We start from the raw sequence: 27803 nt of genomic DNA, 5'->3' as shown, positions 1-27803 counted from the left end.
AACTCATTCTATATAATAATAATACTAGTTCAAATAAGAGCCGAAAATGCGAGCGGCAGATTCGAGCTCGGGCATCCGCCCTTTATTTACTATCAACATGTATCAGTGTATGTTACGTACGCGTTATATATCATTTTATGTAGTATAGTTTAAAGCATCGTTCCTTCTCTGTCAATTGCTATACTATGCGTTGACATTATATACCTACAGCATTCATTCGCTTTCATTTCCAACACAGAAATGTTAGCAAGTTATTTTTACGAGTGCAGCCAGAATAATAACAAAAATACTCCAAAAAATTTGACTCATTACACTAAAAAACTTAATCAGTTAATAAATTTTTATGTGAGTATGTATAGCAAACCTTGTTTTATCATGATGTTAAATAAATGTTTAAATATATGATCTATAAAATGAAAAAGTTATTTACTTGAGGTTATGTTGTTATTAAGTTCACGATGCGACGACGCGATGATTATTGCAATTGCAACCCCCGCGCGAAAAATGAGGTCGAGTTTGATTTATTGAAAGTATGTAAAGTATTTTATATAGTTTGGTTATGTGACTTAAAAATAATATTGGCTAAAGTGATAATTAACATGTTTTTTTTATTTTATTATGGTTCCGATCATATTTTATATTTATAAAAAAAGAAATTTTTAAATAGTGACTATTCTAATCACATTAAACTTTAAAAAACGCGGCAAAAACAGTTTACGATGTTATGATATGTAAAAATTTTCTTCGCATGTTTTTTCAAATTGAATAAGTAGTAAGTATATTATTATTCATTTATTTATTTATTTCTGTTAGTTGTTTAAGTTATTATTATTATTATTGATGTTGTATTGTTATTACTATTTTAATGATTGTTTTATTATAAGTTAATTATCGATAACATCCGAAGATATTAATGTTTTGTAAATCTATAATAATGAAAGTATATAATTTTTTTGTCCATACATAAATCTAATTTAAAATTTATGATATTATTCAATTTCAACCTAGAATTAGTTTAAATGACAATTTTCCCGGGAAGCGTATTCGATTAAATATATTTTTCTAAAGTTAAAATATATTACAAACATCAAAAAATATTTATTAAAAAATATAAAACACCCAAAAGTAATTTTTTTTTAAATAATAATTGATAGCACATCTAGATATAAACATGAATAGTTTACGCTAGATGTTTTAGTGTTTTTGTCGTGTACTACAAAAAGTAAAATTTTCATCGATGTAGAGGCTCGTTTCACTCACATAATTATAACATATCAACAGATTTAGCTATTAATAAAAAAAAAAATAGTAAACTTCTAAAATAAAAAGTTTAGGACCAAATCCTTCCAATACGGCATAATTTGTCTTGGTTTTGTTGAAGTATTAAAATCTAAGCTAAAAGATTATGAAAGCAATCTTACCTTTTAATATTTCTTAGTATACATAAAATACATTGGTAGAATATATGTATACCCAGCTTCTAGTCTAGTTAAATATAGCACATGTGCCGTGCTTACGTTTGTTTCATGATCTATATACGTTTATTCTAATTATTTACGAATTTACGGCGTATATGTATAGTAATTTTCTGTTTATGTGGTATATAAAATGCTTAGAGAATTTTTATTGCATTTTTCACTGATTACGAATCATTATGCAAAGCATTCGAGAGTAGTCTACGATCGAAAATTTTCTTTTTAAATGTCACCTACTAACCATTTGTCTGCAGTTATAATTATACAGCATGTATTAGCATGAATATCACATTTACAAGTTTGATTTTTAAAAAAGTAAACGAAAAAAAATTACTTCATTGATTTTTTACCAATATAATTAACCTTTAGGATATTTATTTAACTAATATTAGATGAAAATATCGCAAAAAATGAAAAAAGAATGCTGGATTAGCTAATTCCAATTCTAGCCACCGCTAGTTTATATTATTGTAATCTAGCGTCCGGAGCTTTAGGTATAACTGATTTTTTAAAATTATTTCCAATATGACGACTATTTTTTCATATGTGCTTTGTGGTATAAAAAAACTTCTTAACTTCCCGGTAAGAAAGTTTTCCAAAATTCAGTACTTGAAAAAATTAACATAAATATCTCTTGAAAATTTTACAAAAATATTCTGTAGTGGTTTTTTTGTTCGAAAGATATCTTGAACAAAAAATTTTCAAAAAACTTTCTTAAAAACTATTTATAAATCTTAGAATCAATCAATTTTTTGAATTACATGCAATCAAAACACTTTCAAAATTGGCTTACAGTGCTCCTTCCCTAAGTTATAGCAGCTTATCTTTTTTTTCTCTTGTTAGTAACTAATGGAAAAATTGAGATACAGCTAAAGTATATTAGGGAAGGAGCACTGTACTGATTTTGATAACTTGTATAATACTTGATCCATTAACTTATGAGATTGAAAACTTGACAAACTGTGTTGAAACATGAAAAACTGAGCAAAGCAAAGTCGATTAAAATCGGTTGATGTGTTCAAGATTTTCCAAAAATTTGTTTAAAACTTTACCAGCCATTAAAAAAAAATCATCTACTAAAACAAGTTCAAAAAATTTATTGATCACGTAAAAAAACAAGTAAAACTAAATATTGACGAATCATAAAATCCTGCCAATCACTAAATTGTTAAGGCGTGGGCTATTGCTCTCTTTTAAAAGTAAGGAGAAAAAAAAACATGTTTAACACACAAAATATATCTAGCAATTTTTTTTTTATTTCGTATCACGTGAGGTTGATATTAAATTGAATTATTGATTTTTCATTCATTTTTTTTTTAAACCATTTATATAAGGGTTTAACAAGTGGGCCAGGCATTGGTTGTAGCCTAGAAGATGCTGTACGGTTCCTGACTAATTCTAACATTTTTAAAAACTGGGCATCACGACGCCTAGTTTTAAATGGCTTAAATTAAAAAAAGTCGAGCTTTTAACAACAAACGACAAAATTTTAAGCTCAAAGTTTACAATAAAACGCTTACTCATGAAATTAGTTATTAAAATTAACTAGTTATTGTGTGATAAATTATTATAATTAACTATAAATTTTTTTGCAAATTACAAAATTTAACCATAAAATTGATCTAAATATTAATAATATAAACATTATTTCACGCAGTTATAGATAGTAATAAGTGTCTCTTCAAATTTAAAACTAGAAAAATTGCAATTTGAAATAACATTTTTAAAATTCAAACTTTGAATGTTAATTTTCATAACTCTAAGTGTAATATTTACATTTTACAATGTGATTCTTAAAAAATCTGTAAAAATTACAATCTGAAGCTGTAATTTTTCCAGTTTTTTAAATGAAGTGCCGCGTTACATTATATAAGTAATTGTTCCCTTTTTCTTTTTGCCGTGTATTTAAATAATCATTAACTTGGATCAATTGTTCTGTTCGCATTATAATTGATGATTATTAAAATGATATAAATTATACAAAAAAAATTATAAAAAAATAAGATAAATATTCTTTATTAACAAAAGAATGATAAAAAATGTTTATACCCGGTCTTATTTTCTTTACAAGCTTGTTTCATTTTTTAAATATTTATTTATTATTATTTTTGATATTCGATAAAAGTTCACGCAGATTTTACCTGAGATAGAGGTAGAATAATGGAAGAAGAGATACTATGTATGAAGTCAGGAAAATGTGCGCGTATGTCAACGACTAAAAAGTTAAAAGAGGGGGTAAAGAGAGAGTAAGAGGCGTCAAACTGAACGCAGAGAGGTACGTCTGATCATCAAACACAAACCAACTTTTTCCACAGTAGTAGCGTTAGTTGAATAATGGTTATCTCTCGTCTTATTAAGTATTTTATGTTTAGCAGTCATCAAAATACACTGACGTTATCAGCAAAATTAAAAAATCTAATATTTCCTAGTAAATTTTTAAAATATTTAACGAATGATATAATTTCTATAAGTAAATACTTCTTTCTTAATTATTATTATCTTATCTTTGATATTTTTTATAACCATTATTATCAATAAGACAGTCAGTGTTAAAATTAGTTGAAAAAAAAAACGTCATTCATACAGGATAAAAAAACGTTGCCGAGTGTTTTAAACAAGTACCGTATCTGGAAATTAATTTTATAAACAACCGTTATAACTTTGAAATAGTTTGTTGTTGATATTTAAACTGTGTACATGCCTTATTGAAGTGTCTTCCTGGAGTGCTTTAAAACTTATTGCACCCGTTATATTTTGACATAAGATAATTTTACACTTTATGTGTAATTTAATTTTCAATATCATTTATATTGACACTTAAAAATTTATGTACTATAAAATAGAAACTTCAACCAAAATGCACGAAGTTATAAAATTATCATTAATTATAGTGATCGTGTAAAAATGAAAAAATTTTGTAAAAATAAACATTTAAAATTGAAACTACTTAACCAATGGTTAAAAATAATTCTGTTCGACCAGTTCGAATGACCGTTGTAAGTATTAGATTAATATTTATGATTAAAAAGTACTTGGTAGTATTTATCGCTTTTAAAATAGTTATTTCACGTCACAATAGAGTATACTAATACCGATATTGTGTTGGAATATACATTTACATTCATATGTATGTATTTTTATTTATTTTTAACATAGCTAGTGAGATAATAAAAAATTCCGATAGCATTAGAGATATTTGTTTTGACACACCTTACATTATGTGCACAATTATTTCCAAGTTTAAGGGGGTATTCTAGTGTAGAATTTCAAAAAAATCGATTTTTTTTTTTTTTTATATTTTCAAAGTTTAACTATTTAAGAATATGTCTACGAGAGGATTTTTGAAAATTTAAATTATTTTCGGAGCTATAGACATTTTAATGACCCGGCCTCCAAACTGGTTCGGTTGGGTCTAGTCGAACAAAAGACATTAGGGATTCTCCGTCTACCTGAATCTATATTTCTCAGTTAAACCTTTTGTCCTTTATATATATGTATATAAAGGATTTATATAATATATATGTGTGTGTATGTATTTAGTGTAATATAATAACCCAAGGTGACGTGTCTTTTATATTATTCAGTGTTCACTAACATCCAGCTGCTGGCAGTCAAATCCCAACCTCGAAAACACGTGGACGTATGTGCAGTGATCGAAGGATATTTTGCGAGTAATAATTTTGATTCTTATAAATTAAATGGATAAAAAATCCACAACGAAAAAATATAAGCGTGCAGATCGACCAACAAAACGGAAGTTTCACGGCAATCGGCACACTGTAGAAACAGACACCAGTTTTACTAGCTCATCAGCAGCAAAGTTGAGAAAATCAAACGATGCAGAGGTTACAACAGAAAATAATTATGGCTACTGTGTTTTAGAGTTTTTTACTGTGTTTTCGGCACTTTCTTCTCTAGTTTTGTGTGCAAATTGCTATAAAGAAATTAAATTTTCACGAACGACTTACCGTGGAGTAGGTTTTAAAATTACATTACAATGTAGTTGCGAAAATGACCAATATATACCATCATGCCCATTTATTGAAAAATGTTTTGAAGTGAACCGAAAAATAATATTTGCTATGCGGGTTTTGGGAGTTGGCAGGGAAGGAATCAACATCTTCTGTAGTCTGATGGATATTTGTCAAGGAATATCAATCGGGGCTTACTACGCTTGTGTCGAAAATATCCATTTAGCTACATCTGCAGTTTATAATCTTGTCATTTCCAAAGCTGTCAACGAAGAAAAAGATTTAATTTCAGCTTAGATCCAAATGCAAATCCAATGGAGTTTACAGTTTCTGGTGATGGGACTTGGAAAAAAAGAGGTTTTAATTCTCTATTTGGAGTAACTACACTAGTAGCAAAAAATTGCAAGAAAGTTGTTGATACTGTTGTCAAATCCAGTTTCTGTCAAGGTTGTAATATTTGGAAAAATAAAAAAAATTCAGATATTTCAGCGTATCATGATTGGTATGAGGATCATCAAGAAGTTTGTACCATAAATCATAAAGGAAGTGCCGGCAAAATGGAAGTAGATGCTGTTGTGGAGATGTTCTGTAGATCAGTTGAAAAACACGGAGTGAAATACGTAAAATATATTGGCGATGGTGATACAAAGACATTCAAAGGCATACTCGATATGGATCTGTGTGATAAAGTTTTAGAAATTATAAAACCAATTTATGACAGTTTATCATCAGAGGAATTATTAACTCGATGTTTAGGTTCTGAAGCTCAAAACAATAATGAGTCTCTAAACTCGTTGATTTGGACTTTCGCGCCGAAACATATTCATTCTGGACCTAAGATAATTGAAATAGCAACATTTCTCGCTCTTTGCATTTTTAATGAAGGTTTCATTCCAATTTTAAAAATGATGACCCTTATGGGAATGAAAATTGGGCCGGAAGCTCATTCATTTGCTGTGAGACGAGACAACGCCCGGATTGAACGCTCCGAAATACGTACATCCAACGCTTCAAAGGAGGCCAGAACTGCTCGATTGGAAGAGAGAAACGCAGAAAATAGTTTTTTTGAAGTAGAAGAAGGTCTGATGTATGAAGCAGGAATGGCAGATTGAATAAAAGTAAGTATAATATATCATTTCATGACTTTGACAGCGAAAAACTTTACGCGAAACTTTAAATGCGTTTTTCTCAGAACAGACTTTTTTAATATATTTGTCACGATTTCTCGAGTTCTACTGGACCGATTCACTTGAAATTTTCAGAGAATCTTCTTTATAGACCTCTCAAGAATTGGAACTAGCCTCATCCCCAAATTTCAATTTTGACTATTTTTAAAAAATTCGAGAAACTCAAAAAAATGGTAAAAAAAATCGTCTTTTTTTCAAACAGTCGCCATTTTGTCAAAAAATTTTTTTTTCACTCATCGCTAGTTCTGATTCTTGCGACATCATTGCAGATTAATAATCTTTTTTATTTTTTCATTTCAGATGACTAGGAGGGTTGAAATCATGTCAAAACTCATCTGCCAATTTTTTGACGCCCCCCACTTCATCGGCTGCCAGTTTTTTAAATTTTTGACTTTTTTTTTTTTTATTTTTTTCTGTACTCTTGAAACATTAATAAATAACTGATAAAAAAATTAATAGTAAAAATATTGATTGCTTTTTTTTTACGACACTTTAAAAATTACCTAAAATTCGTGTCTCTACACTAGAATACCCCCTTAAGATGTATGTACAAGGCTTGAACTATAAAAGTATGCATAATGTAACTAAACACATATAGTTATAATGGTTTTAATTAAGTCTCTATTACGTTTCAGCTAATGTAAAGTTATACCATACTATTGTCATTATTCATTATGATACAGAAGCGACATTTCTTCTCATTTTCTTTTAATTCTTATCATTTGAACCAAAGTTTTACTTATACCTACTCATCATTATCATTACTACAAAAGAGAAGCAAGCTTCTACATTGATAAAAATTTTACTTTTTATGGTTCACTATACAAATAAACTACAAAACATATATAAACATGAACTTTAATACAATTATTCATCTTCACGTCTAGATGTGTTATCAATTATTATTTTCGAAAAAAATAATCTGCATACATGTAAATAAAAATGGCAAACTTTATTTTCGATGCATACATGGACATTGATAAAAAAAATTAACTTGATTTAAAAAAAAAACTTGAACCAAAGAGATTATTCTGAAGAATCAAAATGAAAAATTTTTCAATCAAGTAAAATTTAACATTTTTACTTGATTCAATAGAGTCAAATTTTTCAAAATGATCTTCTTGGTACAGAATTTATTTATTTGAATTAAGTTAACTGTTATGTGTGTGCGTGCGCACGCGTGTGTGTGTGTGTGTGTGGGTCTTATATTTTTGAATATGAAAAATGTATTTTATAGAATACGCTTTGCTAGTAATTACAAAATTGAGCTTTTAACTGATTGTTATTTATTTATTTATTTATTAATTTACTAAAATTACCAACTATTTCAGCTCCCGGTCCATTCGATGCAGCAAACACCACGGAGTGATGTCCGTGTGCCAAGTTTGGACTCATCACATCCATTTACACCGTCAGATTTATCTTCAATACCTCATATGGATGAAAGCCCAACTCCAACGTCAAATCAAACAAACAATCAGAATTCAACAGCTGCAGACAATACCACTGATGTTACATTAAACTCCGGTCCCTACATCGTAGGTAGTCCAATTGACCTCGGAAATATCGACAATGTCGATAATATTGGTCTTCAAGTTGGTTCTATTCGTCGGGGAAGAGGACGAACTCGAGAACATATTGAACTTCAAGAAACTGGTTCCCCGGAATCAGAACTCTCAGGTTCGTTTATGCTCTTATCATGAAATATTAATTAATTCTAAATTTCAATAAGCAATACATTAACATAAACCTTTAATTACGTGAAACGAATTATTTGTCCCTTATTATGTTCGTCTTTGTATATTTTCAAGGTTCGATTTAAAAAATCAATCTACGATAAGTTATTCATTGTATCAGGTTATTATCAAGTCTTATGTAACATATAAAGTATAATGACTGTATCGAAACTTTGATCTATTGATGAGAAATGAATAAGGTAGTTATTGTAGTGAGTGCGTCAGCAGGATCACGCAATAGATGAAATTTACTGATTAAACTTGGTATTTTAAAAATAAAAAAAATAAAGCTATTACTTTATGGATCAATATTCCGCTATAAATGATAATGAGAATTATTTTGACATTAATATTATATTTCATGAATAAAGAATTTTTTAAACCAATCATTTTTATATCGGGTTGTTAAATTTAATTAGCAATGAATTCGATAACGCTTGTAATCGATCGAGCATCTATAGTTATGTTTAGTTAGATACGAGTTATAAGTCTTTTTTGTATACGTTGTACGGTAATAAAAACAATGTAATCATCAGAACTATGTTATATTCTGTCGCTGTTTTAGTATAAGTGTTAGCCTTGTAACACATAATGTCCTTGGCCTCGGATAAAAATTGCCTTTACTGCTATCACATGCCAATCTTCATGAACATGTTATAAACATTCATCTTTGTAAAAATATATATATGGGGAATCCCATGTCAAATCTCACCACTTTCTGACTCGGTTCTAAGTAATGATTATCAAAATTTTATAGATATATACCATATATATGTATAGTAGTTAAATACATTCTTCTAAAAATTATTTGTATAATTTTTTTTTAATTTTTTACGCAATTTGACAGAAAAGGGTTTATACATAATTGTGTCGCAGCAATTTAGCAAGTTATCTGATCAGACTTTTTTTATTATTGATTAAAACGTTCTTTTTGTATTTTAGTACTGAAGATACCTATCTTTGGTATAATTTGTTGGTTTTTTCAGACAATAATAATAATTTTTCAAAAGCACACTGATAGAAGGATTTAGTACGGAGTACTAAACTGATTTAGTAAAAAAATTTTTATTCATTTATTTGAGAGAAACAAATATTTTGTACCTATCAATAATATTTGTTACAGTTTAATAAATGATTTCTTTATATGAACAAAGCCTTATTACATGGAATTAAATATTTAGTTCCACCAAATAATATTTAGTAACAGGTACTAAATATTTCTTTGGCAAGTATTGTCGGTAGATGGCTATGCTTTAATTCCAATGTTTATGTGATACATAACCTATTCACTAACTTAGATTATTTTATTCAGCTCGATTTTGGGAGATTTATTAAACCTTTAAAAACACACATACTCCCAATAAATGTCTTATATTAATGTCTTTTCTCAGTGGAGTTTAGTTTACATTTTTTAATTTGTTTATTATTGATACGTTAAAAATTTTTTTAATTTTAAATTTTATAAATGTCTCAAACAAAAAAATATAATTTAATGAGATTCTTTTGTTTATAATACCTTATATTTTTACTTAAAATTATTTATTCTAATTATTTTTATTTATTTTAAGTTAAAAAGTTAGGCTACACGCTAAAATTAGCTAAAAAATTAATTTCTTTGATGCCAACAAACGATTTATTGAGTACTAATAAATCATTTGTTAAATACTACTAAATATTTATTTGGTGGAACTAAATGGGCTTGAATAATTGATTTAATACCTATTACTAAATATTTGGTAATGAAAGGTTTGTTACTAAATCATTTAGTATCTGTTACTAAATTTTATTAAGGAAGTCCTTTCGCTCCAGTTGAGTCATAACAACTGTAGTAGTAAATTTTCAATAAATTAAAATACAAAACCCATAAAAATTCCTAAAATTAAAAAATAAATAGTATATCTGGCATTAATCGTTGAAATTTTGAAAATTAAAAAAAAAATAGTTAAATATAAAAATTAATTTGACTGTTGTAAATCAGCTGTTAGTAACCTGTCCGTGATTTGGCAACGCTTTATTTCGGTTGTTTACATTTTTATTTGCACAATATAACCTTAACCGTGTTTAACTTTTTGCAGTCAGTGTAAATAAATAAATTAATTAAAAATGTTTAGTCACAAAACCATAACATTCTAATGTCTCATGGCAGGAAGTTTTTAATTATTGTTTTATTTTTCAATTATGAATTATGAAAATTTGTTAACAATAAATTAACTAATAAGTATGCATGAAAAACATAAGCGCGTTAAAGTTTAGTTTGAATTTATTGAATGGTCTGAAGCTCGCGCGCTACGCAACGTTGCCAAATCTTTTGACTCCATTTTATTGTAGGTAACTTGAGAATTTTTTGTGATTTTTAAATATTAATTTCTCAATAAATATCTCGGTAACTGATATATTTTATTGCAAAAAAAGAAACCTGAATATTTCGAAAATCTGATTTTTATTTTTTTTTTACTTCATCTAATCCATGACTAGTCCATGATAGTATAATTCGAGAAATACTGCAAACGTCTGATTTTCTCGTAAGACTCTAAACAAATACTAACATTTAAAAATTTTATTTTTTCAAAAATTTGTCCGGTAAAGTATAATTTAAACCTCACTATAAGATAAATAAGGACCTTAACTATTAGAAAAAAATTAAATTTACTCATAATCTAATATTTTTTATTTTACATTGGCGGCAAAAGGACCTCCTTAAATAGAACTAAATCCTTCTATCAGTGTATGTCATCTGTTTTAATTTTTATTTTATATGAAACTTTTTATTTTATATTTTATTTTACCCTATTCATAAAAACAAACCTAATAAAAAAAAATTTAGTTAATAGTTTTATGGTTTTTTTATATCACTCAAAGATCCCAAACGTAAAATTTTTTGATATAATGTTGTTTATTTCTTTGGCGTGCTGAACGGTTCGATGGGTTTAAACCATTTCACATTTAAACGTATAAAGTGTCATTAAGTAAATTTTAATTGTCTAGTGTGACAGATAAAAAATTATATTTATTTAAAATCGTTTGATCATCATATTTTAATGTCTTCTCTGTGGATAGTTAGTTTCTTTTTTAATAATTATAATTGTGTTTTATTTTTTTTTCTTTTTTTGACGTAAAGTACCTAATTAACCTGCGGTAAATTTATATCCGTTTTTTCTGTATCATTTTATGATTTTTTGAGCTATTATTTAATTCTGCACTAATTTTTTTCCGAACATAATGATCCGATCAACTAACGATTACCATTTTTAAACAAGTCAATTTTATAATTTTTTATGTTTTTTAAAAAAAAAAATTTTTATTTCTTATTTTAAATGATTTTATTTAAAAAAATTCAATAACAATGATGATTAGGAATGGTGTCGTCCTCGTTTCCAAACAATTATCTTTGTTTTACACAATTTGAAGTTTTCACGATAAAAAATTTGATTAAAATCAATTCTTAAACGCACAAATCGCCATAGTGAAATTCAATAATTTTTTCAAAACAAATTTTCAACAATTACAAATTTAATAACGCTCGAAAATCTGTCTAATATAAAGTTTTAATCTCTTCGAGCTCACAAATCCAAGTAAAAACATTTTTCTGCAAGCTTTTCGTTTACGATATCTTTCGAGCGGATTAACTGATTTCGACGCAATTTGCGGCAATCGACATCTTTTTTAAGTAAAAGAACTTATTAGATTTTAAAATCAATCGATACAATACTTCAAAAGTTATTTCAAAATTTGATATAACGATTTTTTAAAATCTGTCTGACCGAATAAGTTAATTTTTTTGGGAATTCTAAAGACGACAAACCTCTTATAGATGCCGCAAACCTTGTTTCGATCAATCAAGCTGTATAAAAGTTATGAAATGTTTACACACGCCGTCAAAAAATTAGTTAGGATAGCTGTCTATGACCTTCAAAGTCGAAATCTGATAAAAACTGGATTTTTAAAAATCGGGTTGAAAACAATAACTTCTCGGTTTCACAGTGGGAAGTAAATGTCCTGTATATTGTCAGTAGGGGTATTAAAGACTGTAAATTTTATTTATCGACAATTTCTTAAGAATTATCCTAAAAGCTCAACAGAGCTCAGCATATTACATATTTGCTGTCAACTTGTTGCCGATGCGCATGCGAACAATAGTAAATCCATTTCAACTGCATACTCAATCTTTACTAAAAATATTGCACGTGCGCAGAGCATCACTCCAATGTTGTTTTTATAATACCGTTGCTTGTCTTTTTCTCTATTACACAATCGCTCATACTATTTACTCTCTCAGACTTTACTGTTATATGAAAAAGTAAGATGGCAGACCCAATGAGACGGTTTGGCTATTACAATAGTGTTTGACAGATGTAATTAAAATTTAATTTATTAAAATTTATTGATCCTATTAATTGATTTGATAACAATTATTCAATGTCGTTAAAGTATTTCATTTTCATAGCAGCTAAAGAGCTGTAGTAATTTTTTATCCGTTTGTTCAATTCATAAAATATTTTTTCAATACTGGAAAAATATTTGTTACAATAAAATAAATTTTAACTTTGTGATTGGTTTAATTAAGTTTGAAACTTCAAATATAACTACGCTGAATTTCATAAATGAAAAAGTTTATAGATTTCGATTGCAATTATTCATATTTTTATAGATAAAAAGAAAATTAAGTGGACACTAACGATATTTTGTGCTCAGATTGTATCAATATTATTTATTATATACACGTGCTGAAGTTTTACGACGTCATTAGTCAGTTTGGAGCAAATAAAATGAGAAAAGGTGTGGCGTTAATGTACGGCAGTGACAGCGAGAACATCCTGATATAAAGTAGAATGACATTTTTTAAGATCACAGTGATGACGAGGATAGCTAATTGTGTTTGTTACAATCGTTATCAAAACAGTTTGATTGACATAATAGTGTGAAGTTTAAATGCACACCAACCGGTTGACTTTATTTATGTAATTTCACACAAATATTTGAAACATTTTTTATAAAAACTATTAATTCACTGACAATTATTGATTAGATCTCAATCACAACCGATCAGTTTTAAACTGTAATAACGTTTGATCAATCAATTTCCAAACTGGGATAAAATGATTTCCTATACTAAAATATATCTATAAATTTTATAAATATAAAATATAAATATACTGACAATAATAATTATATCCTGGATAAAATTTCCTCTTGGATTGAAAAACTGACTCTTAAATTTAAACAATAAAGTTTTGTGTTTTTTTTTGTTTTTTGACATCAAATTCGTCAATTCAGTTTTTTTGTTATTGTCTTTATCAAAGTCTTTCCGTTTTATTACTTGCTTAGTGAAATAACATTTTGTGAACTCGTTTCCAATTAAATTTTCAAAAGTCTAATTTTTTTTAGAACTAAAAAATACCTACATTGTATTTTATAAACATTTAACATGTATTATTGGCTGCGTTCAGGTTTACTAAGTTCTGAGCAGGGCTAACTTTATCTACCAAAAAATTAATTTTAGACACACTTAAATAAATATACCTTGCATTTGTTTTATTATAGATTTAAAAAAAAAATAATATAGTTGCTTTAAGTTGTTGCTAGAAGATATGCTAAGATCTGCCAAGAACTTAGTAAACTTGAACGCAGCCATTAAGTACAACTAAAGCTTATCAACACATTCATGATTTATTGAAAAAATTATCTAAGCGAATTATGTCGTTTTTACTCGCATGAAAAATATAATTATATCAATATATAGTAAACAAGTAAATGTTGGTTATCAATTAACTTGAAGTAAGGCTATGTGAATTTTCTTTATGCTTAGAGTTAGTTAAAATTATATACAAATTTAAATTCGTACATTTGTTAAACGCTAATAATTTCTTAAATATTTTTTATAATTTAAATGAATTTCGGATAATTTTTGTTATATCTAAACAAATATTTACTAACACATAGTATGCAAATACATTGATGTAATTGTAAAGGTATATAAAAGATTATCTTTTATAAAATTAATATATATATATATATATATATATATATACATTAACAAGCCTGTTATCGTTAGTCTATCAAGTACATATGCGCCGATACTAGAATTACTCGTATAACTTACGGAAAACATTGGTCATGTTCAGGATACAGATAAATAATTTGTCTGTGAATATTTTAAAAATAGTTCAAGAATAAAAACTTTGAACACAAATAATAATTATAACAACTAAATAAATGTTTTGAACATGGATTTATTGAGAATACGATTTAATCGTTGGTTCAATGATATAAGATCACGATGCAGTCTCTACTTGGATGGACAAAATTGTAAGTTATTTTAAAATTCATGTTATTCAATATTTTGTATTAAATTTATTCCTTTATATTTTAATTTTTTTATCCCATATAGTAATAAGAGATGTAATGGTAATATTCGTAGTGATGACTGCGTAGTATTTAAATCAATTATGATATTTTAAAATATTTGATAACTTTACTTACGCACCTATGCGTTATTCACGACAATATCATTTGTAACTCAATTACACTACAAATTTTGATTAATTATTTACTAATAAAAAGTTTTAAAATATCTAATATATCAATGATATAATTTTTCATTTTTCATGATGTGTAATCCATTTTAAAGTGGAACAGAATTTTATGTTTGATAAACATAAAAATGTTTAATGATCCAATAAAATAAATCGATGCAATCATTCCATTTTATTTATCACAGTAGAAAAATTATTTAATCGTAGTTTTTATCAAACCGAGATGATATTGTACAATAATCATTTTTTTCATCACACATTACTGATGAATATTTTTTTATTTTGCAGTAGAAGGAAATAGAGCGGAAAATGGGACTTCCTTAGATGAAGATCGACAGCCAGTAGCGCCAGAGGACCATGATGAAAGGGTAGTATTCGTAAATGCTCCTCATCAACCTGCAAAATATAATAATAATCACATAACCACAGCGAAATATTCGCTGCTCTCTTTTATACCTTCCTTTCTCTTCGAACAGTTTCGTCGATATAGTAATTGCTTCTTCCTATTTATTGCTCTTATGCAGGTAAATAATCATTTTTCATTAATATTATAAATAAAAAATTATATTGTCTTTAATCAATTTCATCCATAAAATTATTACTTTCAGCAAATACCTGATGTTTCCCCTACCGGTCGATATACAACACTTGTGCCATTAATTTTTATCTTGAGTGTATCTGCTTTAAAAGAAATTGTCGAAGATTTCGTAAGTTTTGGCGTAATTGATAAATCATTAAAAAAAAAAATTCTTTTAGTGTCTTTTAAGAACATTTAAAAATTTTTGTGATTATACTATGTATTCTACAACACTTAATCACATTATTAATGTTTTTTTTTTTTTTTTTTTTTTTATAGAAAAGACATCGAGCTGACGATGAAATAAATATGAGAGAAGTTGAAGTTTTCAGAGATGGAAGATGGCAGTGGATACAGTGGCGAAATGTTGCTGTAGGTGATGTAGTAAAAGTGCACAATAACAATTTCTTCCCAGCCGATTTGATTCTATTGTCATCATCAGAGCCTCAAGGAATGTCGTTTATAGAAACTGCAAATTTAGATGGCGAAACAAATTTAAAAATTCGTCAAGCACATTTAGAAACAGCTAATTTAATTGATACTGCAGAATTAATGAACTTTCACTCTAATATTCAATGTGAACCACCAAATAGACATTTGTATGAATTTAATGGCGTACTTCGAGAAATAAATAAGCAAAGTGTACCATTGGGACCTGATCAACTGCTATTGCGCGGTGCAATATTACGAAATACTAAATGGATATTTGGTGCAGTAATTTATACCGGACATGACACAAAATTAATGCAAAATAATACAACAACAGCACCATTAAAGCGTTCAACATTAGATCGTTTAACAAATACCCAAGTGCTTATGCTTTTTTTCATACTTCTACTGTTATGCCTTTTTTCTGCCTTATTTAATGTTTTATGGACAGAGACCAATGAAGAAGGTCTTTGGTACTTGGGTTTAAAATTTAAACATGAAGCGATAGTAAAAAAATTTGCATTCAATCTTCTTACTTTTATTATTTTATTCAACAACTTGATACCAATATCTCTTCAAGTAACTCTCGAAGTTGTTCGATATGTTCAAGCTACTTTTATAAATATGGATATTGAAATGTACCATGCGGAAACTGATACTCCTGCTATGGCAAGAACAAGTAATCTAAACGAAGAACTAGGTATGGTTAACTATATCTTTACAGATAAAACAGGTACTCTCACTAAAAATGTTATGGAATTTAAACGTTGTTCGATAGCTGGTACAATTTATGATTTACCAAATCCCACATCACCTGGTTGTAGCACCTATGACTGTGATTTAGTTAAAAATATTACTGAATGGCGAATTAAAACAGATAATACCAGTGTAAATAATACTAAAAATTACATCACATCAGCAATATTACATGAATTCATGATAATGCTGTCAGTTTGTCATACCGTTATTCCAGAGAGGACTAATGATGAAATAATTTATCACGCTGCATCGCCTGATGAACGAGCTCTTGTTGATGGAGCAAGAAGATTTGGTTATGTTTTTGACACACGAACTCCTGCATATGTTGAGATAGTTGCGTTAGGTGAACGACTGCGTTACGAAATTTTAAATGTTATAGAATTTACATCTGCACGAAAACGTATGTCAGTGATAGTAAGAACTCCTGACGGAAAAATAAAAATATTTTGCAAAGGTGCTGATTCTGTTATTTATGAAAGACTAAAATCAAGGCCCAATGAAACGAGTGACGTAGAATTTGAAGTAGGCGATGATTTTCGTCAAGCTACCCTAGACCATTTAGAAGCATTTGCCACTGAAGGTTTAAGAACTCTTTGTTTTGCTGTAGCAGATATACCAGATAATCGTTACGAATGGTGGAGTGAAATTTACCATAAAGCAGAAGTATCTATGGCAACACGTGATTCTAAATTAGAAGAAGCGGCAAATCTTATTGAGACAAAATTAACATTACTCGGTGCGACTGCCATCGAGGATCAATTGCAGGATCAAGTACCAGAAACACTACAAGCGCTTACACAAGCAGATATTAATGTTTGGGTATTAACTGGTGATAAACAAGAAACTGCAATAAATATCGGATATTCTTGTCGTTTAATAACACAATCAATGCCATTAATTATCGTTAATGAAAATTCTTTAGATAAAACGAGAGATGTAATTACTCAGCATTGTGCTGATTTTGGACAAGACTTACGTTGTCAAAATGACGTTGGTCTTGTCATAGACGGTAATAGCTTGAAGTACGCATTATCGTGTGATTTAAGAAGAGATTTTTTAGATTTATGTACTTCGTGTAAAGTCGTTATATGTTGTCGTGTATCACCAATGCAGAAAGCTGAAGTTGTCGACTTGGTTACAAGTAACACAAAAGCTGTTACTTTAGCAATTGGAGATGGAGCTAATGATGTTGCTATGATACAAAAAGCTCACATTGGTGTTGGTATTTCTGGCGTTGAAGGCTTACAAGCCGCATGTGCTTCTGATTATTCTATAGCACAATTTCGTTTTCTTAAACGATTACTATTTGTTCATGGATCGTGGAACTACAATCGAATGTGTAAATTAATTTTATATTCTTTTTACAAAAATATTTGTCTTTATGTAATAGAGTTGTGGTTTGCCATTTATTCGGGATGGTCTGGTCAAATTTTATTTGAAAGATGGTCTATTGGTCTTTACAATGTTGTATTTACTGCGGCGCCACCGCTGGCTATGGGTCTTTTCGACAAAGTTTGTTCTGCTGAAACTCATCTCGCGCATCCGAGACTATATGCTGCCAAAAACACTACTGAATCGACATTTAATATTAAGGTATTAAATTGATTTTTTTTTGCATTTATGACTATCATTTAATTTATCGATACCCATGTTATATGTTGTACCCCGCTTTTAGAAAATTTTACATTCAACATTGATTAAATGGGATTCAATGGATGAAAATATTTATTTAAAAATAGTTATTAAACAATTTGACCTTTAAATTTTTAATATCATATTATTATTATGAATCTATTTTTTCAAAAAAGTTGTCAAATTTTGTGGATTGCATCTTAGAACAACGTGGGTATCGTTATATATTAGTATATTACACACCTAGGGAAGTAAAGTAAGAAATGTCTCAGATCACATGTTTGTTGACCTCGGCTTCACCTCGGCCAACAATTACATGTGATCTGAGGCTTTCTTATTTACTTCCCGTGGAGTGTATACTATTTTTTTGTCCGACGAAGGCGGAAAGCGGCAACTTAGTTTAGCGCAGCGGGACGAAAGTTGCCACTTTCCGCCCGAAGGGCAAAAAAATTATCTTACATGGTTTTAAGTATTTTGTATTATCCAATAATTAAAGTAGATATTAAAACATAAAAAAGACTCTTGTCTTTATTATTCTACATAAATTTTTTTCGTTAATGGTATCAACTTTTTTTTTTTTTTTTTTTTTTTTTTTTTTTTATTTTGATATTTATAACAAGAAGTTTAAATTTGATATAAAAAATGCTTGGATCTACTTATGTTAGGTAATTTTGAGTAAATGTTCTGAGCATATTTTTAAAAATAATTTCTTATATACTCTATAGGTTTTCTGGGTTTGGATAATAAACGCTTTAATCCATTCATCATTATTGTATTGGTTATCACTTTTGGCATTAGAAAAAGATGTTATATGGGCCAATGGAAGAGATGGTGGTTACATTGTTTTAGGAAACTTTGTATACACGGTAAGATTTTAATTCTTAAAATTAACATTTTTTTGCTTGTTATAAAAAAAGGCAAGTTAAAGTATTACGGCGGTTAGAATGAACTAATCAATGGCTTCTTGTTTCCACATTATTTTAGTTTCTTAAAATTATATTGTTCATTTCCGTGTTTCTCGTCATATGTTTATTATAATAAAAATGTGACACATTACAATTAAGTAATCAAACTCGATAATTATATTATGTCAGTTGAATATATTATTTTCGCCCATGGAACATAATAATCTTTTTTCTTTCAAAGATTGAGTCACTCCTTAATTTAATTTTTTACAAATGATAAAATCGTTTTCTTCATGATTCATAAGACATTTTAAAATAAAGAATTTACAATAAAATTATTACCTGCAGTATTACTTTAATTTGGCTTACTGAAAAAGTTGTGTATCTATAAATGTATGTATGTTTTTTTAGTATGTAGTAGTTACTGTTTGCGGAAAAGCAGGCCTTGTTACAAATTCATGGACATGGGTAACTCATTTAGCAACATGGGGATCAATTATTCTATGGTTTTTGTTTATATTAATATACAGGTAAATTATACAATTTTGATAAAACATAAAATCTTTTATTAATTTATTTTAATACCTTTTTATATTTCCAGTAACTTCTGGCCAGTATTAAATGTTGGTGCTGTTATGTTAGGAAACGATAGAATGCTATTTTCTTCGCCAGTTTTCTGGCTTGGACTTATTCTTATACCTACTGCAGTTCTACTTCTCGATGTGACTGCCAAAACGTATGTTTTTATTTTTTTATGTTAATTTTTCATTATTATGCAATTATTAGCAGTATCAATCAATATTTTACGACATTGACTTGACTTGATTTGATTATAATACCTTTGCATAATTTAATTATAATTTTCAAATGTTATTATTGATTTTGTTGATATTTTAGTGTGGCAAATACAATTTTCAAATCTCTCACTGAAGCAGCGAGAGAACAAGAAATTAAAAAATCCGATCCGGGCGATTTATTTACTAATCAAGATTACAAAAGCTCGTAAGTTGACTTGTTTTTTTTTTCCTTTATTTAATTTTTTTACTAAGTAAATAATAAAAAAAGATTGTAGTTCAGCAAGCTTGATTTTTATTTTATAAATACAAAAGATATTTATTTTTTTAATGCATGGCAGTAATAATATTTATAGAGTATGATATAAAAACAGTATTTACTTGTATTAAATACATACGTAATTTATGGAAGAGATAACAATATCACAGCAGGAAAAAAAGAACGATGGTGCGATATATGAATCGGTGTTTATGTTTACTTCGATCAACTAGAAAAAAACGAACGAAGATTTTTCCGTTTACAATTGTCACATCACCTCGTTCATGGTTTCAACGTCCATTCAAGTCACAAACACATTCTTTGAGAAATTGTACTTGTTATACTAGGAACACTTTTTATTCTACCCGTTCACGTGATATTAATTACAAGATTGTCACCTGTGCATGTCAATCACACTTCATAATAGGAATTGATTAATTGATTACTTGGAAATTTAATGATTACTTTTGCATTAACTTGGAATTATTTTTGTTACAAAAATAATATTTTTTCGAATCATTGGCTAATATAAACTAAAACTTTTTTGTGTTGTATTGGAAAAAAATTTGTTACAAAATTATGATTTTTTTATTTGGTACATAATTATAATATTAGACTTGTCAATTATATAATAAGATAAATTTGAGTAAAATGAGGTATTTTTAGTCTTCATTACTACTCATTTATTTACCAAATATAAATTAAAATAAAACATGTAATATATAATATGATTTCAATTTACAATTGACAATAATATTGAATATATTTATTATTTTTCCAAATTTACATTGTATTATAATTTTATTAATAGTTTAGTTGGCACTTTAATTTTTTATTATGCACTTTACTGAAAATTTATAACTATTTGGTTAATAATAAGCAATAACGTTTTAATCACCATTTAAAACAAAATTTAATTGGCAGTATTGAAAAATTTGTTCAGTAAAAGTTAGTTTAATACGTTATTGCTTAGTACAGTCTATTTATTTTTTATTTAATTAATTTATTCTTTTCTTTAAGGACATAGTCTAGTTCGTCGGCCATAAAAATAGGCTATTTTTGGGGATTTCTCGTGATCTTGCTGTGAAAAATATGTTTATAAAAGTTATTAGAGATGGTAAATGCAGTCTTAAATTACAAAAAGAAAATTTTTTTTCAATTTTTTCTACACAAAATTCGTACTCAAAAGGAAGGTCATAATTTGGAGGCAAGTCGGCTCCTACACGATATCTCGGCGACGACTTATCCTAAACAAAAAAAAACGAAGTTTTTTAGATTCGGTATAAAAATGGCTACAAAATAGACTATCTATATTAATTTTGAACAATTGTTGTTAATTTTAAGTAACAAAAACCAAAAAAAATGAACAAATTGTTTTTTTTTTTCGCTGTTATTTGTAAAACAAAATAGTAAAAATCAATATTTTAATATGATAATCTATTTTGTGAGTATTTATGTGTAAAATATGTGGCTAAAATTTCGAAAGAATCGGCCCAAGTGTTCCGGAGAAATCGTGTTGGCCGTCCGTGAAAACGTAGTTTTGAGTTTTTTTAAATAAAAAATCTTATCAAAATTTGGTCTGCGAGCCGTTGCCCAAAACCGTTAACATATCTCCGGGAATCCTCAGATACAAATACATTCAAAAAATGTAAAAAAAATCGAATTTTCGAAAGTGACTAGCTAGACTATACCCTTAATGATATTTTGCTTTCTATGATTCAGTTTTTTTTCTGTTTATTTATGTCCAGTCAATTGAATTAATATCGCAAGCTCAATCATTTTAATCTAAAAATTTGTTTACTAATCATAATATTTTTGAAACAAAATTTTAAATATTTAATTAACAAGAAAAAATCAAATTGAAAAAATTTGAGAATCATAGATAGTTGAAATATTTTAGGTTGATTAGTAACAACATTTTTTTAATCATTTTTTATTCTTTGGTACTCTGAAAAGTGGTTATACGTACAGGCCTGTGCATGCGATTGCTGATCTCGCGAGGTGTAAGTACTTGTTAAAGTAGATGTAAAATTAACTTTAATTACACCTTTTATTAGTTCAAATAAATGTTCAAGTAGATTATATTCATAATTGATGACTACTCTAGATTACGATGCATGACCTGTATTTTTAACTTTTTTTGTATGACCACAACGAAATGTATTTTTGCATGTCTATGCTCAATGAATCATAATTAGATAACTGCACGTTCTTGTTGACATTGCGCTGATAATTTTGCAAATGTATAGAATTATTTTAATCTATATTTATTTGATGAATATTGGATCAACAATGAAGATGACATCATTTATTATTTACAAATGATTATTTATGCACAAAATTTTTCAATCGTATCACAATGCACGGCTTCCAGATTGACGGAGACTGCGAGGCTATTAAAAAATGTTAAAAGTGTTTTCACTCGACGTGCAAATGCCGCTACCCGAGTCAATGTTGAAGTGGAATTATCACGTAAGTTGTTGAATGCACTTTATTTATTCACTCTCCAATGAATATTGCCAAAAAATTATATTCAAGAAGAGAATGGAATTCTTAAAACTGATGATATTGAAATTGCATTCTCTATTGAAACCGTTTTGACAATAACTCTGACAAATGTTAACCAGTTGCAGTAGTCATTTAAAAAAAAAAAATTGTTAAATACCTTATTAAACTTTCGTTTAATATGAAATGATTAATAAGACATTATTTTAAATAATTAAAATTTTCTAACCCTTTAAATCATTTTTAATACTATCCCCCATGAACATTTAACATATGAAATAATTTTTAACCATTTGGTTTAATAAGGGATAATTCATTAAAATTTTTTTATTTTTTAAGGGCTTAATGGTGGGAAAAAAATTTCTTTAATCTTAGGTATAAAAGTATTAAAATGATTGAAGATCAATTTTTTATAACTTATAAGAATTAAATTTGAAAAAGAAGACAAAACAAGAAGAAAGCTAAAATTGATATTAAATTTAGATTTTTTTTTTTTTAATTTAGGTTAGCATTTAATTTCTTCGGTTTTCTGAGAAAAATGATTAGTAAAATCTATTTAAGATATTAAACTTGCAATAAATGTTGATGAGGATAACACAAAAAAGCAGACTATTTTTTTTATTTTATATAAAAGTGTGTTAGTTTATTATGTTTTAAAAGTTTTACCCAAAGATCAGCTCGATAAAAAATTTTTTTTTAAACTTTCAAATTAAAAATATTTTGTAGCAACTACTGATTATAAACTTTTTCGAATTTTCAATTTTCTTCTATCAAGAATGAAAAGAAATAAGTCAGAAAACACAATAATTACTTCTAGAAATAATAATTTCAAATTTAAATTTTTCGAATGAGGCGTTTTAAACTACGATAAAATATCGTATTTTTGTTAGAGACTTAAAAATGAAAGATAAGAAAATAATAGTTTTCTTTTTCGTTACCTTTATGTTTATTGAGTAAAAAAAAATTGTTTAAATATTTGATAACATTGAATAATCTACCTACTGGTCTCTGTTAATCTATTTGCTTGTTTCATGCAATGTTTTTCTTTAAATAGTGCACCTAAAAATACAAAGATATTACCAATTGATAAAATTACTTCACAATCTATATTTAAAATTTTTAAAATAGTGAAATGTTTCTATCAACAGTTTTCAATAGATTTTTCACGTTTTATATTATATAGATGTTCTTTTCTTTATAAAAACTTTGATATAATTATATATTATTATGTTATATTCGATATATTTAATAAACTTTTACGTTGCATGTATAGTCTTCGATAGTATAATATCAATATGTTTAGTGTGAAATAAAATGAATTAATTTTGTTAAATAAATAGATGGATTCGCATTTTCTCAAGAAGAAGGTGGTTCAGTCACTCAAACAGATGTAATAAGAGCATATGATACGAACCTTCCGAAACCTGGAGGCTTGTGATTTTAAAATCATTTCTTACAAAACAAACAAGATATATAAATAACAATTCGACATCTATTTGGTTGGAAACAACATAAAAATATATGTAATTTACACTGCATATAATTTAAACTCTACTGAGTTACTCTCAGCCATAAAGCGAGCCAGTAATAATCTACATGTAGTAACATATATTCGGTTCAACAAGAGTTATATTTTATAAAAAAAAATACCTAAACGTTATGATTATTCAAGTTTAATCTTCATATTAATCTAAATCGAGTTGATTTATTATTGCATTTTTTAATATGATGGATAAAGAACATACAATAATGATTATTCTAAAGAAATACTTGAAGTTTCTAAAAAATATGTGAACTCTACATAAAAAAATGAAAGTAAAAGATCTAATGATCAAGGATTCTTCGAGAGTTGTTATGAAATAACAGAAATAACACCGATAAAGTGACAATGATAATGACCTTAGCTTGATAAAATATAAAATAAAAAATAAATTCGTAAAATTATTAAATTATTTTTCTATTTCCATGAAAGGTCGCATTAAATTATCTAAATAAATTATATAGGCTATACTTTTTAACTTATTAAATAAATTAAACAATAAAAACGTTTTTTATTCTCCTATATACTTGTATTATTGTCTGAATATACAAAACTATATAATATTAGTTTCATTTAATTTGTTTCATGAAAATGAAACATGATGATAAATGATAATATAATTATATAAATGTATAATATGAAAATACTACGAAGCAATTTCAATTAAAACCACTCATTTACAAAATCAGTAAATAGTTTTATTAGTATATTTTTTAATAAATTATAATAATTGATCAAATTACAACAAAAAATATGATCGTAAGTTATTAATTCAAATGTGAAAATAAAACACAACACAATAGACTGGTTTAAAGAGATAACTTTATAAATATGTTAATAATTGTATGTACATTTTTACACTTCTAGTCCAATGCATTATTTTTTATGCATCATCAATCATCTGGCAAATTATTATTTGCTGTTACATCGTCTAAACATCAATGCATATGAACGTTCCACGGCAAAAATGTGTTTTTTTTTTTGTTGTAAATGTTTTACTAACAATAAACAGCAAGTTTAAATCATTTTGAAAAAAAAATGATCGATATTATTTCTGTATGTGAAAATTAATTTTGTTTATTGTTCTGATTATTACAATGGATAAAAAATTTTCTCATTTACATGACACTTTTAATAAAATTCTTCGTAAAAGTATTTTTAAATTTATTTGTCCAAAAGTTTACTAAAAAGCTATTTTCATACAAGAATTCAATCTTTATTTTTTAATTGAAATATTATATCCTTAAGAACGAGTCCCATCTTTTTCTCTCTTTGCAATCGTCGATAGAAACCGTTCTATCTTAAACGCACTCGCAACAGCAAAGCTATTGCAAATTGATCATTTTCTCTTAAACAAATAAAAATTTCGAAGAAAAATACTCTGCTAAAAAATAAATAATTGCATAATCTATCGAGTAGCAGAGCGTTTTTTCCAAAATTTTTCTTTGTTTCGGAGAAATTCATGAACTTATATTAGCTAGGGCCGCCTCTTAAAGTATATATTCCAGCGCAGATATTATGAAATATCAAGATCCTTGGAATTAAGTCACAATTCAGCCCAAGTAAATCTCATTCATTTAAATGACATAAATAAATAATTAAACACTCTATTTTATTTTTAATTTAACATAGTATGGATTCTACAAAAAATAAAAATTTTAAAAATTGAACAAGAATAATTAATAATTATTAAATAATAACTTTTTTAAAATTGATGTATATTTTTTAAATTGGCAGTAATTTTAATGATAAAATATTATTCTATTAACTTGCGTTTCTTCATATTATTTTATGGATTTAAAGGAACTGAACCTTTAACTCAACTAATGTTCCGTGTACCAAATTTCACTTTTGTACATTATAATTATCCGTATAGAGTTTCGGCATTGCTCGCAATAGATAATTAATGATGTAATCCTGACATAATTCGACTAAGAGCAGTTTACGTTGCAGGATTATTTGCAAAATCCAAAATTGTAGATATTATAATAATTTCAATAATAGTGGAATTTTTTTCTTGGTTTATTTCATCTAACTGAGTTGAAATTTTACTAAAATCGACATATGCTAATAACATATGAATCAGAAAACTTTGATTATTTTGAATCCCTTTGAGGTTTTAAGTTTTAAGTAATAAGAGTTTTCAAATTTACTTGTCTATATTTTTTTTAAGACTAGGCCGTAATGACTCTATTTTAAAAAATTGTAGTTTTTTAATTTTCTTTAAATGAAGTTTTAATTCAAGTTTTTAAATATATTTTTTCTCGGAAGCTTTAAATTTTCTGATTTCCAACTTTAATTAAGGAGAAACTAGAAAACTGAAAATTCTGGAAATACATTGAAAGTGCATTTACTATACTGTCCACTCTCAAGTTCCTAAGTTTACTGTGTATAAATGAACGGAATATAATCTAAAAATTTTTTTCATGTATTTTGTACTCAACTAGGAAAAGTTATGAATTAAATATAATAAATAAAGAATATTATTTAATTTTTAAGTCTTTGTAAGCGACTTTGCAATGAGAAAAATAAGATAGAATTATTAAAATAAGTATATACTTATCTAAGTAAGATATCTTATAGTAAAAAGGTAACAATGGAGACGAAACCTTCTCAAGTGAATTTACTATGTTTTGAAAACTTGAATCATAATCACATAGTTAAAAAAATATTATATTTTAAACTTTAAATTTCTAGTTTGGAAATATTTTAGCAAAAAAATAAAAATTAATAATAACAGCGTTGACTTAATTAAAAGAAACGGTATAAAAAGAAAATTTGCTGAATTTTTAAAATCACATTCAAAATGAATGGTTTGAAAAATTGTTTTTGAATAGCTTCTAAACTACTCAATCTTTTTATTTTGAAACCTACTGAAATTGATTAATTTATTTACGAGCTATAGTCCCGGAAAAATAAAAATGAATAACTTGTGAAGGATGGGCGAAATGCTGCCTAAAAAATAAAATGACAGATATATTAAAAAAAAACTGAGAACCACAGTATACCGGAGATCTGATGTGTGGCGCCGATGCGGTGAACTGAAAAGAATAGCGGTAAATACGAAATTATTGTGGGACATATTAGTGGCTACAAAATATAATAGATGGCTGTTGGAGTCCTTTAAGACTGAATTTTTCAGTTTTTTCTTAATATCTGTCATTTTATTTTTTAGGCAGCATTTCGCCCATCCTTGTGAAACATACAAAAAATTTGATTACATACATTTTATTCTATGAAATTTTATTTAAAAATTTTTACTGTCAGCCCTGATAGCCACCTTACCTATAACTTACTGTCAATCTACGTCCGCAATTTGAAGCAAACTTGACGGAAAGAGTTGGCAAAACGAGCGATTTCCTATTAGTTACCTATAACCAGGAAAGGGCACGTAAAATACTTAACGTATTATACTTAGTTTTAGACATGTATAATACACGTAAATTACCGGTTGGGTTTCTTACGTGACGTATGTTACGTTAGGTATTTCAACACCATCTA

General features: G+C 27.3%; 2 protein-coding genes and 1 long non-coding RNA gene across 13 annotated transcripts; 2 read left to right on the top strand and 1 right to left on the bottom strand.

The window, feature by feature from the left end:
* The first annotated feature begins 240 nt into the window (after positions 1-240).
* On the top strand, positions 241-25796 carry LOC123260940 (probable phospholipid-transporting ATPase IA). 11 transcript variants are annotated; one of them, XM_044722325.1, is made up of 11 exons: positions 241-345; positions 7965-8313; positions 15191-15426; positions 15511-15609; positions 15759-18260; positions 19025-19165; positions 19616-19734; positions 19806-19940; positions 20102-20206; positions 22632-22729; positions 24103-25796. In XM_044722325.1, the coding sequence occupies exons 1-11, from the start codon at positions 241-243 to the stop codon at positions 24198-24200; spliced, it is 3987 nt and encodes a 1328-aa protein (XP_044578260.1). In that variant the 3' UTR covers positions 24201-25796. The 11 variants fall into 11 exon arrangements, with proteins under 11 accessions (XP_044578260.1, XP_044578262.1, XP_044578261.1 ...); XM_044722327.1 differs by lacking the exon at positions 22632-22729 and adding an exon at positions 22229-22260; XM_044722326.1 differs by lacking the exon at positions 22632-22729 and adding an exon at positions 22214-22260.
* LOC123260944 lies at positions 5757-7067 on the top strand. The gene is made up of 2 exons (XM_044722337.1): positions 5757-6564; positions 6934-7067. The coding sequence occupies exon 1, from the start codon at positions 5761-5763 to the stop codon at positions 6556-6558; it is 798 nt and encodes a 265-aa protein (XP_044578272.1). The 5' UTR covers positions 5757-5760; the 3' UTR covers positions 6559-6564; positions 6934-7067.
* LOC123260946 lies at positions 20849-22997 on the bottom strand. Its single transcript, XR_006508577.1, has 2 exons — positions 22963-22997; positions 20849-22922 (listed from the first exon to the last, which is right to left on the bottom strand). It is a non-coding gene; the product is annotated as an uncharacterized LOC123260946 (long non-coding RNA).
* Positions 25797-27803: the final 2007 nt, after the last annotated feature.

The sequence above is a fragment of the Cotesia glomerata genome, linkage group LG3 (genome assembly GCF_020080835.1).
Source record: "Cotesia glomerata isolate CgM1 linkage group LG3, MPM_Cglom_v2.3, whole genome shotgun sequence".
Classification (NCBI taxonomy): domain Eukaryota; kingdom Metazoa; phylum Arthropoda; class Insecta; order Hymenoptera; family Braconidae; genus Cotesia; species Cotesia glomerata.
Note: the sequence above shows the minus strand (reverse complement) of the source record. Positions and strands in the feature narration are given on the sequence as shown.